Raw genomic sequence first — 16,662 nt, 5'->3', positions numbered from 1 at the left:
CCAGAGTGCTTACCCTTGTCCTGCTATTATCACATTCCGCTTTTTGACCTTAGTGCCACCATCAGCGCCTCCTTTAGCCAGTACCACTACCATTAACAACCTTTTGTCCTTTTGTTCATGACATCTTTGTCAGTCTCCCCTTTGCCCCCACCTATCGCTGGTCTTCTATCCAGCTTCACCTGCTCCTCCCTCCTTAAACAGTATAAATTTCATCACATTTTTACTTCTCTTTAGCTCTGAAGAGTCATCTGGACTCGAAATGTTAACTGTTTTTCTCTCCACAGATGCTGTTAAACCTACTGAGCTTTTCCAGCATTTTCTGTTTTTGTTTCAGATTTCCAGCATCCACAATATTTTGTTTTTATCTTCTCATGGCCAGTTGGCTTTACAGGGATTCACCTATCTTGTTAACAGTCTTGTTTGCTGGCATGTCAAAGTTCATCAATGTTTCATCCATATTTCCAATGCAGGCCAATCGATATGCATTCTTTTCTTGATGCTGGATGACTGTACGGTAGAATTTGATGATTTTACCGTTGAGTTCAAATCACAGATACTGTGAAATTTTCATTTTCTGATGGAGTACTGAATCACACCTTTTCATGAATCTTGTGCACCACCTGGCACTGGCCTTGAATTCTGAAATAGCATCGTTCTTCGCTTCTCTGAGGGCATTGAGTCAGATGCACCCGTAGGTGGTAATATGACCATTTTGCTAATTTCTGTTAAAAATTTCTTCCACTTTTCTTCTCCAGTTTCATTAGGCTGCATACTTGTTATTCCTTGTCTAAGGCAACGTTATAGCTCATGTGGTACACGTTAGTCTTATTGATTAACTGGGAAATTGCCACTAGAATTGGCAACGAGAATATCTAAAGGTGCCATCATGTGCCTTTAAATTAATGAACCGTAGTAATTACTAGTAAGTAATTAACAATCTCAACACGGTTTGATCCCTGAAAACTAGGGTCGACTTTTACATGAGTTATATGAAAAATTACAGATTTTAGGCCAAAATCATGGGAACTTTTGCACAAATGTGTACAGTATGTTGCATATTGTGTGTTAATTTATTTTATTTGCCTTCATTGTTGAAATTTCTTTTGACAACTGCTGTGAACTCCTGAGTCCTTTCACAATGCACAGTTATCATAACCTCTACAAAACTTGTTATACAGATAGTCCTTTCTAAACGTTCTAAAGTAGAAGCGAGGAAGGGTATGAGTCCATAGAAAACATTAAACACTCATTCTCAGACTTAACAGGAGTATTTCTCCTTCAGATTAGATCTCCAAATATATTGGTTAATTCTGTATCTGTGCAATACGATTTTCAGAAATTAGTTGCACATGTTCCAATCACTATAATTAAAACATTTCATTTTATCCATTTTTGTTCTTGATGCCTCTCTGATTATTACTTTGCAGTGTGGCAGTTTATAATTTCTCTTCAGAATCTTTCTTCTTGGGTTGTCATCTGCTTGCTGGTGATATTGGTTTTCGCAATAAGAGGCTTAAGTGAAATGACACAACTCCTTTCCTTTAAGATTGACCGTTTCTCTTAAACTTCTGCAGTTAGCAAACCAAGCAGCATGTTCCATTTCACCAGCATTTCTTGGGCAAGATATGAAATGCTTTTGTAGAAGCATTTAAGTTGTGAGAGACCTGTCCCAATGCCAATGACTTTGCGAAGCTGTCATTGAGAAACCACTGCAAGCCAAATATGACCACCAGATTTCACTTATTTTGTGGGCCTTCCCAGCTGCTTGTCTTAGTGAATCCCAATAATTTTACATTTTGGTTTGTATCCAGCTGTGGGAATTCCACACGCGTGCAATAAATAAATCATGTAAAATTGACACAATATGTGAAGTATTCAAAATAAATTTGTCTGTGTTCTACGTTTATCAGAGGATTAATTCACTGATGATTAGGTTTTTCAGGTAAGAGTTGTGGATTAATGAAAGTAAAAGAATTTCTTTCCAAAACATCCATCAATGATGGCAAGGCTAAATTCCAGTTTCAGGTGACCTGTGATGTTGAATGCATGCTGTTGCAGCCTTCACTTTCAGGCTTGTAGTGAAAGGTTTCCATATGTTGTTCAAATCAGCCTGTGGGTGGTCAGATTATAACCCTTAATGTGTCTTAAATAGGTTTACTGTGTGTATGTGTGTGTGTGTGTGTGTGTGTGTCTCCCCTCCCATGAGACGTCTACGAATAAACTGTTAGCTCACATATTGACACAGGAAACTAGCTGTGGCCATGTCAATAACATTTTTGGTTTTTGATTGGCAAAAAGAAAAATGGCCTTGGAGTTAGTTTTTAGGCAACTGAAAACCATTTATTTAAAAAATGTTCCCACCTCCAAAGTGAATGTTGACAGTCAGAGGAAAGCACATTAAAAAGTTTTTAAGGTATATAAATTGTAGAAAAAATAAAATGAAAGCAAGAAGGTTATAAATGGAATAGAGAAAGTGAGGCTAATGGAACTAAAAGGATTTTTTAACTAAATTGTTGACATATATTTTTATCCAGGATAAATAATGAAAGAACTCCTATTAGATAAGCATTATTATTGTAATTGTATTTGTTTTAGGGGCACACTACATCAGTGGAAAATTTACAAAACTATTGAGCCGATGGAAAAGCTTTTCTTTTGTTGGGCCTGTCAGCAATCTAGGGGTAATTAGCTTACCGTTGGCAACGTTTTCTCCTGGTTACATCAGTTAGATTAATTGGCAAGATTTATGCGATTCAATATGTTTGAATGCTTAAGTATTGAGTTGACTTCAAACTTTCTTGTTTTGTTTTATTCGTTCATGGGATGTGGGCATCACTGTCTAGGCCCGTACTTATTGCCCATCCCTAATTGCTCTTGAGAAGTGTTATTCTCAAAAAAATCAACCTATACATGTTATACTTGACATTAAGCATAACATACACTTTTTTGTCATGTAGGGTTAATTATGTTGAAGTGCAGCATTTAATCTCCTCTGACCAAGACAAATTAGGCTGTCCCTTTGCTAAGCAGCTAGCTAGTAAAGCTTTGTGACCTGACATGTATAGGTGATGCTACTAGGGAATGGTTTCTTCAGTTGCCTAAAGGTCTTTACTATTATGTCTGAATCCTCTTTAAAGTTGCATAAATAATAGAACTAAAAATTCCTTTGCCCCATGACCATCTCCTTCCTGATGGCTATGTCCAGCCTCCGCTCTGTTGACCAGGTGGAACTTGCTCTGTGGGAAATTGAAATACCTGTATTCTGTCACTATGCTAAAACCTACTGTGCTATAAACATTTTGATGTCATACTGCCACAGCTTCAATTTTGGGATTTAAGCAATGCAATCAAGAAATCAAGTAAACATAGATATTTTTGAGAACATGTTGATACATTTTTAATTGACTTCGTAAAGATCCATCCCCACCCCCACCCCATCTGATTTCCCCCTCTTCACTGCCCTTCCGTACTTTGCCTAAGTGGCCGTTCTCCAGATTTGAACAATAACCTGTATCACTCAATAGCAATCATCTGTGTCTCATGTGTAGAAATAGTCAGACCAATTCGAATGCAGCTCCAGCTTGTTTATTATCTGGTCATTACTTCATTGTTCTTGCTGCTTGCAAATTAGTTGTGCCATTTCCTACATTACAAAAGTGACTACACTTTGAAGTATTTCGTTGGCTGTAAAGTGTTTTGGGACATCCTGAGGTTCTGAAGGCATTGTGTAAATACAAGTTTGTTCCTTTTTTGACTGAAGTTTGACTTTGCTAACAAAATAAACACCATGCAGTACATTTTCCCTCCGTCTCTTGGGAGGAACTTATAGTGTGCTCTATATCCTTCAAAGTTACTGAGTAACAGCAGCAACTTATATAGAGCCTTTAACATCATAAACTGTTCCCAAGCGCTTCACTGGAGCATTCTAAAACAAAATATGACACTGAGCCACGTGAGATATTTGGTCAGATAACCAAAGGCTTGGTCAGAGAGAGAGGTTTTAAGGAGTGCCTTAAAGGAGGAAAGCAAAGTGGAGAGGTGTAGAGAGAGAATTCCAGAACTTAGGTCTGAGACAACTGAAAGTACGGTCACCAGTGGTTGAGCAGGAATGCTCAGAGGCTAGAATTAGATGAGTGCAGATATATTAGAAGGTTGTGTGGCTAGAGGTGATTACAGAAATAGGGAGAGGCAAGGCTATGGAGGGATTTGAAGACAAGAATGAGAATTTTAAAATCAAGATGATGTAGGTTAATGAGTACAGGGGTGATAGGTGCACCGAATGTGCACCCCCTCACTCACCTCGACAGTGTTCTCCTGCCTCTCTCACATTGACAGTGTTCCCCTGCCCCCCTCACCTCAACAATGTTCTTCTGCCTCCCTTACCTCGACAGTGTTCTCCTGTCTCCCTCACTTTTTTTTATTCATTCACCGGATGTAGGCTTCACTGGCTGGGCCAGCATTTATTGCCCATCCCTAGTTGCCCTTGAGAAGGTGGTGGTGAGCTGCCTTCTTGAACCGCTGCAGCCCATATGGAACACACACACTGTTGTTAAGAAGCAAGTTCCAGGATTTTGACCCAGTGACAATGAAAAAACGGCGATATATTTCTAAGTCAAGATGGTGAGTGACTTGGAGGGGAACTTCCAGGTGGTGGTGTTCCCATGTATCTGCTGCCCTTGTCCTTCTAGTTGGTAGTGGTCGTGGGTTTGGAAGGTGCTGTCAAAGGATCCTTGGTGAATTCCTGCAGTGCATCTTGTAGATGGTACACACTGCTGCTACTGTGCGTTGGCAATGGAGGGAGTGATGTTTGTGGATGGGGTGCCAATCAAGTGGGCTGCTTTGCCCTGGAAGGTGTCAAGCTTCTTGAGTGTTGTGAGAGCTGCACTCTTCCAGGCAAGTAGGGAGTATTCACATTCCTGACTTGTGCCTTATAGATGGTGGACAAGCTTTGGGGAGTCAGGAGGTGAGTTCCTCATTGCACTATTCCTAGTCTCTGACCTGCTCTTGTAGCCACAGTATTTATATGGCTGGTCCAGTTCAGTTTCTGTTCAATGGTAAACCCCAGGATGTTGATGGTGGGGGATTCAGAGATGGTAATGCCATTGAACATCTAGAGCGATGGTTGGATCCTGTCTTGTTAGAGATGGTCATTGCCTGGCACTTGTGTGGCGTGAATGTTACTTGCCACTTGTCAGCCCAAGCTCGGACATTGTCAGGTCTTGCTGCATTTGGACATCAATTGCTTCAGTATCTGAGGAGTTGTGAATGGTGCTGAACATTGTGCAATCATCAGCAAACGTCCCCACTCTTGAGCTTAATATGGAAGGAAGGTCATTGATGAAGCAGCTAAAGATGGTTGGGCCGAGGACATTACGCTGAGGAACTCCTGCAGTGATGTCCTGGAGCTGAGATGACTGACCTCCAATAACCACAACCATTTTCCTTTGTGCTAGGTATGATGCCAACCAATGGAGAGTTCTCCCCCTGATTCCCATTGACTCCAGTTTTGCTAGGGCTCCTTGATGCCACACTCGGTCAAATACTGCCTTGATGTCAAGGGCAGTCATTCTCACCTCACCTCAGGAGTTCAGCTCTTTTGTCCATGTTTGAACCAAGGCTGTAATGAGGCCAGGAGCTGAGGGGGGGAACCCAAACTGGCTGTCAGTGAGCAGGTTATTGCTAAGCAAGTGCCACTTGATAGCACTGTTGATGGCCCTTTCCATTACTTTACTGATGATTGAGAGTAGACTGATGGGGTGGCAATTGGCCTAATTAGATTTGTTCTGATTTTTGTTTACAGGACATATCTGGGCAATTTCCCACATAACCGGGTAGATGCCAGTGTTGAGCTATACTGGAACAGCTTGGCTAGGGGCCTGGCAAATTCTGGAGCACAAGTCTTCAATACTATTGCCAGAATATTGACAGGGCTCATAGCCTTTGCAGTATCCAGCGCTATCAGCTGTTCAAAATCTACCCTATTTAGCACGGTGGTCCCCAGAGCATTTCCCTGGGTCTCTGGATTATTAGTCCAGCGACAATACCACTATGCCATTGCCTCCCCACCTCAACAACAGTGTTCTCCTGCCTCCCTCATCCCCCCGGACAGCACTCTCCTGCCTCCCTCATCCCCTGACAGCGCTCTCCTGCCTCCCTCATCCCCCCAACAGCGCTCTCCTGCCTCCCTCATCCCCCCCGACAGCGCTCTCCTGCCTCCCTCATCCCCCCAACAGCGCTCTCCTGCCTCCCTCATCCCCCCGACAGTGTTCAGCCTCCATCACCGCCACCCACAGTGATCTCATGCCCCCCCCACCCCTAACAATGTTCAGCCTCCCTCACCCCCTCTGACCCCACAAAAATCTCAACTCCATTCACCCTCCTCACCCCTTGACAATGCTGACTCTTCCAACATCAGCTGGAGAGGAGCCAGGGATTCCAGAAGGTGAGTCAGGAGAGGGGATGTGAGAGGGTGTGAGCACTGTCCAGAGGAGTGGGAGGGCGGTGGTGAGCACTGTCGGGAAGGAGGGTGTGAACATTGCTGTGGGTTCTGGAGTGCTTTGATATTCCAGCTGATTTAGAGTCTTGCTGGGCTTTTTCCCTGTTATGAAAGACTCTAAGTAAATCCATGTAAGTATAGGGAAAATAGCCCAAGTCTGTGTGGTTCTGGCCAATCATGGAGCATTCGGGCAGGGTAAAACCACCAATCAGAGTTTGAACTTCTTGTGTAAGTACCAGGGATGTGTTTGTATCGAGACTTCCAATGGATCTTGCGCATAACACTTGGGGGGTACCTCTTGTGTCTGACTATTCAGAGACCGAATTATCTGGGCTAATGCTTCAGTCTTCCCAATATTTAATTGGAGGAAATTTCTGCTAATCTGGTGCCAGATGTTGGCTAAGCAGTATGACAATTTAGCAACAATGGAGATTGAAAGATGTGGTGGAGGAATAATAGGACATGTCCCAATTCTATGGTGTTCAGCATAATTTCACTAATTCTGTGTATTTGTTTTATTCATTTGTGGGATGTGGGTGTTGCTGGCTAGGCCAGCATTTATTGCGTATCCCTAATTGCCCTTGAGAAGGTGGTGGTGTGCTACCTTCTTGAACCGCTGCAGTTGATGTGCTGTAGGTACACCCACAGTACTATTAGGGAAGAAATTTCAGGATTTTGACCCAGCGACAGTGAAGGAATGGCACAAAAGTTCCAATAGGCTCAAGCGTGAATTGATGGGGAACTTGCAGATGGTTGTGTTCCCATGCTTCTGCCCTTGTCCTTCTAGGTGCTAGAGGTTGCAGGTTTGGAAGGTGCTGTCAAAGGAGTTGAGCTGTGATTTGCTGCAGTGCACCTTGTAGATGGTACGCACTATTGCAACTGTATGTCGGTGGTGGAGGGAGTGAATGGTGAAGGTGGTGGATGGGGTGCCAGTCAAGCCAGCTGCTTTGTCCTGGATGGTGTCGAGCTTCTTGAGTGTTGTTGGAGCTGCACTCATCCAGGTAAGTGGAGAGTATTCCATCACACTCCTGACTTGTGCCTTGTAGTTGGTGGACGGGCTTTGGGGAGTCGGGAGGTGATTTACTCGCCACAGGAATCTTAGCCTTTGATCTACTCTTGTAGCCATGGTATTTACATGGCAGGCCTAGTTCAGTTTCTAGTCAATAGTAACTTCCAGGTTGTTGATATTGGGGCATTCAGCAATGGTAATGCAATTGAATGCCAAGCTGAGATAGTTACGTTCTCTTTTGTTGGAGATGGCCGTGGCCTGGCACTTATGTGGCATGACTTGCCTGGCACTTATGCGGCATGACTGTTACTTGCCACGTATCAACTCAAGCCTGAGTATTGTCCAGGTCTTGCTGCATATGGACGCAGACAGCCTCAGTACCGGAGGAGTCATGAACAGTGCTGAACATTGTGCAGTTGTGGTGAACATCCCCATTTCTGACCTTATGATGGAGGGAAGGTCATTGACGAAGCAGCAGAAGATGGTTGGGCCTAGGACACTACCTTGAAGAACTCCTTCAGCGATGTCCTGGGACTGAGATGATTGACCTGCAACTACCACAATCATCTTTCTTTGTGCTAGGAATGACTCCAACCAATAGAGAGTTTCTGCCCTGATTCCCATTGACTTCAGTTTTGCTAGGGCTCCTTGATGCCACACTCGGACTAATGCTGCCTTGAAGTCAAAGGCAGTCACCTTCACCTCAAGTCTTGAGTTAGCTCTTTTGTCTATGTTTGGACCAAGGCTGTAATGAGGTCAGGAGCTGGGTAGTCCTGATGGAACACAGTTGAGACTTTCTCTTAGCTTTCCCTTTTGTAAATGAGTTCTCATCAATGAGTACTGGCACTAAAAAAACTCAAAACTGGAAGCAAATGTATGTAACATGAAATTGTAAGAAATTCTGAAGTAATATGTTGCTTTTAATGGCTCATCATATTCTATTATCATGTCATATGTCAAATCAGGTTATTGGTTATGATTCCTGGAATAGCTCGCTGAACCACAGTTGAAAGCATTGCTTTGCTATATGCCACATATTTACAATGAAGTGAATGTTAGTCTCTGCAGATCTAAAATATACCTAAAAAAGTGCAGCACTTTTGTTTATATGAGGCTGGATGGGGCTCTAATTGTAAGAGTTCAACAAAAACAGTTTAACTATCAAACGTTTACAATTTTTCTGGTTTTGATCGCTTTCGAATGGCATTTTCTTTGTAAAGCAGTGAAACTGGGATAGTAGAGTTGAAAAATGTTCAATTCTGGAAGGACTGTGTATTGATACAATTAGTGCTGCTTCAGACACCTAGCAACATCATGAACTGAAATGCTCAGATATATTACATGGAGGATAATAGATATGTGGGAGTATCACAAGACAGTAATTGAGTCAATGGGTTCTCTAGCTTGAGAGTGAGCCATAAGCCTTTTATAATTGAGATTTCAATCCTTAGGTTAGATATGAATCTTGAGGGAGTAAAGAACCCCTTGGGGGTTCAATGTTCCAGCTTTATTTCAGAATTTGATTTGAATTCTGGTCAGGTGTTATATTTTGTTACATGATTATGCCAATAACTCTTCCCCCATTGTATTGGGGCAGGTTGACAATGTCAATGGTAATGCAGGTGTACACAGGGATAATCTACAGTTGTTTACATTGAAATTCTAAAATTCTAGGCTCCAGTATGCATTTATGTAAATTGAAAAGTTGTAGCTGTCATAATTCTGCTAATGAAGTGCTTTTATCTGAGCAATTTCTTGTTCAAGCACCAGTAACTTGCAATAAATCAATTTGGTCTAACAATGTTAAATGTTAAATATGTCTTTCTTGGCTGAAGGTATTAGAATTGGCAATTATAGAAAATGAGAGGAAAATTAATTTGTGGTTAATTGGTATTAACTTCATTTCAGCATGAGCAAGATGGATCTTTGAGCATCCACTTTCCAGCACCAGAGGGTGCAATCTGGGACAGCTCTTCAGAGTGTACTGTTCGTGTCTGCTTCCCTGACAACCAAGCAGCGATCATGACTATCAAACCAGATCATACGGTGGAAGATGTTCTGTCTATGGCTTGCAAGGTATATTTATTAAATTGAGAGAAAATAATTTTATGAGCATGCTAAGATTATAAAAATGTTGCTTAAAGCTAACTGCAGATTTGCTAGTTCACTTCAAGATTTTTAGTTTACCTTGCATGCCTAACTCTTCAGATACAATATTTCAGATATTGTCTATGCATTACTAGTTGCATGATTTAATTATGTGGTGTTGCTCTAATGTCACATTCATGACTTTGAGTCTGGCCATGGACTTATACCTAGTCATAGGAAGGTCCTGCTCCCTAGCAATGTTGCACTTATCACTGGCCTGGAAAGGAGAGCTGAAAACTCAGCCTTCCAGCAGTGATGGCAATATGGCAGAGGCAATGGCAGTGTTTTTGATGCAACCATTTCTCTCATCTCTGTGGACAGACCGTGAAATAAATTTGCGAGTTATTGTTTCCTGCATCTGAAGATAGCGGCATTACCACATTTGGCATTGTAATATAAATGGGGGTAGAATTTCTGCTTTGAGCACAGTTGATGATCTGGGTGCAAGCTGCGCCTTAAATTGCATTTGTTTTCAGAAGTAATTTTCTCTTCTTCCCCTCAAGTTCCTGCTCAGCCATCTGTCTGTTGGCGAGCGTAAAATCCCCTGTGAACTAGTACATCATGAAAAATCATTTTTAAAAAAACATTTGCTTTGAAAATATTCCTTGATATATTTGAATGGTAACTTGGTACTGTTTGATTAATAGAGCTGAAAAATGGGTTTATCAAAAATATCAGTGTCCACTCCAACTGTGTAACCCAAATTTGGGTAACTGAAAATGAATTAAAAAACAACCATTCACAACGCTTGCTAGTTAAATTGGTGTATGGTAATTAGTTTCTTTGCAATTTAAAAAAAAATCCTCAAACTTTTAAAACGTGCCTATTGGATCCTTGCACCCAAAAAAATCCTTAATTTTATGAGCCATCTCAAAAGTCTGCAAGCTGGCAGAATTAGTGAAATCTCATGTTTGGGGAAACATGTGCTTAATTTGTGTGTGGAGCCTGATTTTATCGCAATGTTTTCTTTAAACTGGAACAAAAGATCACAGAAGCTCAATTTGTACTGAATCTAATTTGTGCTTGAAAAATTGCAATCTTTTGTGGTGACTTGGCTGACTTCAACCAAAATATACCGAAAGAAACAGTGCATGAGATTGGAAACTCCAGACCATGGTATATTATTTAATATGGCTATGGGAGAGTGAATGTGGACGTGATGAGGGAGTGTTGTAGGGTTATTTGCTGACTTTTGGGGTCCTGTCAGACATTGGTGCAACCTCGACAGTCTACCAGAACAGTTCAGGCACATACAGACTGAATAATTATGACCGTGACTTTTTTCTGTTTCCTATCTGATGTGTCATTGTCAAAGTTACTTAGTGTGTGCTAGAAATAATTATTTAGCTTGGAATTTAACCTCTTTTGGCTTTTTCTCCATTTATAAACAAAACCATGTATTTTGCACCTTTTTATTATTTGTAGCGCATGTTAATTGTGAGGGGCCATTTCACTTTGATCTTGAATTGTGATAAAGTGAAGGCAAAAATTATTAACATGCTTTACTGTGAAACCTTTCAATTGCTGCCTTGATAGCCATTGCCTAAGATGACTTCCAAACTGTTTTATGCATTTGTGGCTATAGTGGTTGCATGCACACTGGCAGACATTGAAGGTAAAAGATTGCCGCTGATGGCCTAAAATTACAGTTTGGTGTAACTCTGAACCATACTGACCGTGAAGATCCCAGTGTTACCCTTAGGTCAATGACAACACTGGCATCTACCCAGCTATGTGGCAAAATGCCCAGGTATGTCCTGTACACAAAAAGCAGGAGAAATCCAACCCAGCCAGTTACTGCCCCATCAGTCTACTCTTGATCATCAGCAAAGTAATGGAAGGGGTCATCAACAGTGCTATCAAGCAGCACTTGCATAGCAATAACTTGTTCACTGGCGCCCAGTTTGGGTTCTGCCAGGGCCACTCAGCTCCTGACCTCATTTAAGCCTTGTTCAAACATGGACAAAAGAGCTGAACTCCTGAGGTGAGGTGAGAATGACTGCCCTTGACATCAAGGCTGCATTTGACCGAGTGTGGCATCAAGGAGCCCTTGCAAAACTGGAGTCAATGGGAATCAGGGGGAAAACTCTCCACTGGTTGGCATCATACCTAGCACCAAAGGAAGATGGCTGTGCTTATTAGAGGTCAGTCATCTCAGCTCCAGGACATCACCGCAGGAGTTCCTCAGGGCAGTGTCCTCGCCCGACCATTATCAGCTCCTTCATCAATGACCTCCCTTCCATCATAAGGTCAGAAGTGTGGATGTTTGCTGATGATTGCATAATGGTCAGCACTATTCGTGACTCCTCAGATACTGAAGCAGTCCATGTCCAAATGCAGCAAGACCTGGACAATATCCAGGCTTGGGCTAACAAGTGGCAAGTAACATTTGTGCCACACAAGTGACAGGCAATGACCATCTCCAACAAGAGGGAATCTAACCATTACCCCTTGAGGTTCAATGGCATTACCATCACTGAATCCCCCACTATCAACATCCTGGGGGGTTACCATTGACCAGAAACTGAACTGGACTAGCCATATAAATACTGTGGCTACAAGAGCAGATCAGAGGCCAGGAATTGTGCGATGAGTAACCCACCTCCTGACTCCCAGCCAATTACCATGTACTCATTACCTTTTTCTTATTTGTAGCATATCTTATTCTCAAAGCTTGTCCACCATCTACAAGCACAAGTCAGGAGTGTGGTAGATTACGCCCCATTTGCCTGGATGAGTGCAGCCCCCACAACGCTCAATAAGCTCAACACCGTCCAGGACAAAGCAGCCTGCTCAATTTGCACCACACCCACAAACATTCACTTCCACCACCACCGACGCGGAGTGTGTACCATCTACAAGATGCACTGCAGGAATTCACCAAGGCTCCTTCAGCAGCTCCTTCCACACCCATAGCCAATACCATCTAGAAGGACAAGGGCAGCAGATAGATGGGAACACCACCACCTGGAAGTCCCCTCCAAGTCACTCACCATCCTGACTTGGAAGTATATCGCCGTTCCTTCACTGTCGCTGGGTCAAAATCTTGGAACTCCCTCCCTAACAGCATTGTGGGTGTACCTTTAGCGCATGGAGTGCAGCGGTTCAAGAAGGCAGCTCACCACCACCTTCTCAAGGGCAATTAGGGATGGGCAATAAATGTTGGCCCAGCTAGCGAAGCCCACATCCCATGAATGAATTAAAATAAAAGAACTCTGCAGAACCCATCAATTGACCTGATAATTGCTGGACTGGGAAAGAGAGAGATAAACCAGTGTTCTTGCTGCTGGTCATCATCTAGGGCCCTTTCTAGTAAATATACGTGTGTGTGGATTAGGTGAGAGGTAGATCAAGCTTTGTTCTGATGGTCCCCATAGTAAATTAGTTGTGAACACTCACTGGGTAGGTTTTTATTATTGGTATGGACAGCTACAAGGGGCATAACTGATTGAAAGAATGTGTGGATAATTACACCAAATATTTGCTCATTTAGCACCCATCCATTATTTCAGAAGGACTTTGTACTAGTGCCATGATCAGATAGTTATGTTACATTTCTCTCGAGATAATGTCATTCAATTTTCCCACAATTTCCAGTGTTGAAGCTGTTTTAGTGCTCTGTCCTCTACTACCCACCCATACAAAATAGCTGTGAGGTTGTTATGGACTTGATTTTCTAGACAGGTTTCTCGTAAGAAATAGTGAAATTTATTTACAGGGCTTCAGCAGCAGTTACATGCTTCCATCAAGAACCACAGCTAGACACAAACTCCATCCGCAAGGTTCCCCATGCTTAGGGCTGATTCATTCACACTGTTGAGTGATACTACACAATACAATAAGTCTTAAAGCTGCAGTCACTACATTCCTTAAAGAAACAGTTACTACATTCCTCCCCCTTTAATTTTTTTTTTACGATTTGTATTTACAAGAACAACTACATTCATGACATTACAAATATATACACTGGCTATGAAATTATAAGTTCTGTCTCTCAGGTGGTTTCCTGATACGGGTGAAACGTTGTAGCTCCATGACTTTAGAATCTCGTACTGAATCTTCATTATCTGGAACCGCAGCAACATTAGGTAACCCCTTAGGCAGTTCAGTGTTATCCACTCTGACACAGACATCTGGTATGTCTATCCTTGGTTGATCAACCACAACGGGGACCACAGGTTCTACAATGGTTACAGGTGGAACATCAGTTTGTTGCAGTATCCCCTTTCTTCTCAAATGATCCACGTGTTTTTGGGTGATCCGGCCCTCCACTTCTAGGCAGTATGACAATGGTTCGGTCACTGAAACTATTATACCAAGTAACCAACTTGATCCACCTCTGAAGTTTTGTACAAATACTGGGCGGAATTTTCCATGTCCACTGGCATGATAGGTGGCACAAGCCGACAATATGGCACGATCGGTTTCATGACTGTGGGAAGGCAGGTCACAATAGTCCGCTCAGCCCGCCGACGGCAGACCACGTTTCCCGCCATCGGTCGTCGGGAACCTCATTGTAATATGTCAGCATATCATTATCAAGTCATCCCGCCAGGCTCTTGCACCCCTTGCTGGATCATCTGTCGACGTCGGCAGGAAAGCACGCTGATGTGTTTCACAGCAGCACATAAGCGATGTGCATTTGCCAGCCTGCACTTTGGGTGCACTGGAGGTGAGAGCACAGCAATGTTCTGCAGAGCTCGCTAGGGTTGCGTGTTGCTGTGCAGGCGTCAGGGGTGCCGGGGGGTCCGGGTTAACTGCCGCCCTGCCTTGAAGGCGACTTTTGAGGCAGAGGAGAAGTGGGGGGCAAGTGCAGCTTTGCTGTTGAGGTAACTGGTCGGGGGTATTGGGCAAGGGCAGCCCTGCCATTGAATATAGCGCACAAGCATTCGGGGTGGGGGGTAGGGTGGATGAGGGATGTGGCCACGCATTTGGGAAATATGTAGATAGCGACCATTCCTCTGCAACTGAGACAGTTCAGGTGCAGCTGCGTTTTATGTGATTGGAGTCGGGCTCTGATCTTATCTTCCCACTCAAGCAATGCAGAGGCATCAAAGTGCCACCAAGTTCTGCAGAGCTTCCCTGCCCCATCACCCTCCCTTCCCCCCACGGCACAGACTGCAAATTCATGAGCACTTTAGTGGACTGCAGAGCAGTTGGACTGCACACATTGTACAATCGCCTCGCTAAAGCTGGCCATGTAGCAGTCACTGCTGGAGGTGCTCACAGCCTCTTGCAATGTCAGCATCCCCGGTTTGGACCAGTCTCCCCCATGATTCAAGCTAACAGGGCAGCCATTCAGCGCACTAATCTCTGGCCATCCAAGTGGTGGCCAGCACACTCTGGGAAGCGTTAAGAGGCCTTCACACTTAACGAGGGCAGGTTCTTAGTACCCTCATGGTAACCACGTGTAACCACAACCAGGAGTACATCAGGATCATGGAGCCTGGTGAGCTAGCTGTATGCTTGATGGCCTACAGAGCACAAAGTAGATGGAGAAGAAAGCAACTGAGGCTCCTGGCTGCTCAGAGTCAGGAGCAGCAACCTCAGGAAGAAGGGGTGGCTGGGGCTCCCTTGCACGCCGCCCAAGAGCTTTAGCGAGCCGTCGCTGGTCGGTGGCTAGTGACATCCAGGGCTGCCTTTCATTCCTGCAGATGACCGAGAACCAGTGTAACTGAATACTGAGCATGTATAGGGAACTGGTCCCTCACATTTGCCATTTACTGCAGGATTTGGTGCCACGGGGGCATGAAGGGTAAACACTGCCAGTGGCTGTGAAAGTGACAGCGGCGCTCAACTTCTATGCCAGTGGCTCCTTTCAGGGCTCCACAGGTGGAAGCTTTGGGATCTCTCAAGCCTGCACCCACAAATGCATCCATGAGGTCTCGAATGCCATCTTCATGAGGGCACACAACTTTGTGCATTTTCCCTGGGACCAGGACAGCCAGGATACAAAAGCGTTTGGTTTTTTAAAAAATTCATTTGTGGGATGTGGGCTTTGCTGGCTGGGCCAGCATTTATTGTCCAACCCAGTTGCCCTTAAGAAGGTGGTGGTGAACTGCCTTCTTGAACCGCTGCAGTCCATGTGGCGTGGGTACACCCACAGTGCTGTTAGGAAGGGAGTTCCAGGATTTTGACCCAGCGACAGTGAAGGAACGGCGATATATTTCCAAGTCAGGATGGTGACTGACTTGGAGGGGAACTTCCTGGTGGTGGTGTTCCCATCTATCTGCTGCCCCTGTCCTTCTAGATGGTAGTGATCATGGGTTTGGAAGGTGCTGTCTAAGGATCCTTGGTGAATTCCTGCAGTGTATCTTGTAGATGGTACACAATGCTGCTACTGTGGGTTGGTGGTGGAGGGAGTGAATGTTCGTAGATGGGGTGCCAATCAAGTGGGCTGCTTTGTCCTGGATAGCATCAAGCTTCTTGAGTATTTTGGGAGCTGCGCTCATCCAGGCAAGTGGAGAGTATTCTATCACACTCCTGACTTGTGCCTTGTAGATGGTGGACAGGCTTTGGGGACTCAGGAGGTGAGTTACTCGTTGCAGGATTCCTAGTCTCTGACCTGTTCTTGCAGCCACAGTATTTATGTGGCTAGTCCAGATCTCGGGTTTCCCACAGGTGCAGGGTGCAATTGACTGCACTCAAGTGGCGCTCAGATTTCCTTTGCAACACATCGTGGGCTACATCAACCGCTGAATGTGCAGCTGGTGTGCGACCACCAGAAACCCATCCTACAGGTGTGCGCATGGTTGCTAGGGAGTGTGCATGATCCCTACATCCTCAGTTGATCACAGATCCCTGGAGTCTTCCAGGGCCCACAGAGGCAGCAGGGATGGCTCCTCGGGAACAAGGGCTACTCGCAGAAACTGTGGCCGATGACACCCTTGCGGCAGACTACAGCAGAGTGACGGTATAATGAGGCTTATGCTGCAGTTCGCAACTTGGTGGAGCAGACCATCGGGATGCTGAAGATGTGGTTCCAGTGCCTGGACCAGTCTAGTGGAGC

General features: G+C 44.1%; 1 protein-coding gene across 1 annotated transcript in view; it reads left to right on the top strand.

The window, feature by feature from the left end:
- tiam2a (TIAM Rac1 associated GEF 2a) overlaps positions 1–16,662 on the top strand; it is a 384,705-nt gene that overhangs the window by 219,108 nt on the left and 148,935 nt on the right. Inside the window, exon 9 of the mRNA XM_078556860.1 lies at positions 9,414–9,581. Within this exon, the coding sequence (XP_078412986.1) occupies positions 9,414–9,581 (168 nt within the window). The remainder of the gene's footprint in view (positions 1–9,413; positions 9,582–16,662) is intronic.

This window comes from Cetorhinus maximus, chromosome 14, assembly GCF_964194155.1.
Source record: "Cetorhinus maximus chromosome 14, sCetMax3.hap1.1, whole genome shotgun sequence".
In the NCBI taxonomy this organism is placed as follows: domain Eukaryota; kingdom Metazoa; phylum Chordata; class Chondrichthyes; order Lamniformes; family Cetorhinidae; genus Cetorhinus; species Cetorhinus maximus.
This window is presented reverse-complemented; position numbering and strand designations above follow the sequence as displayed.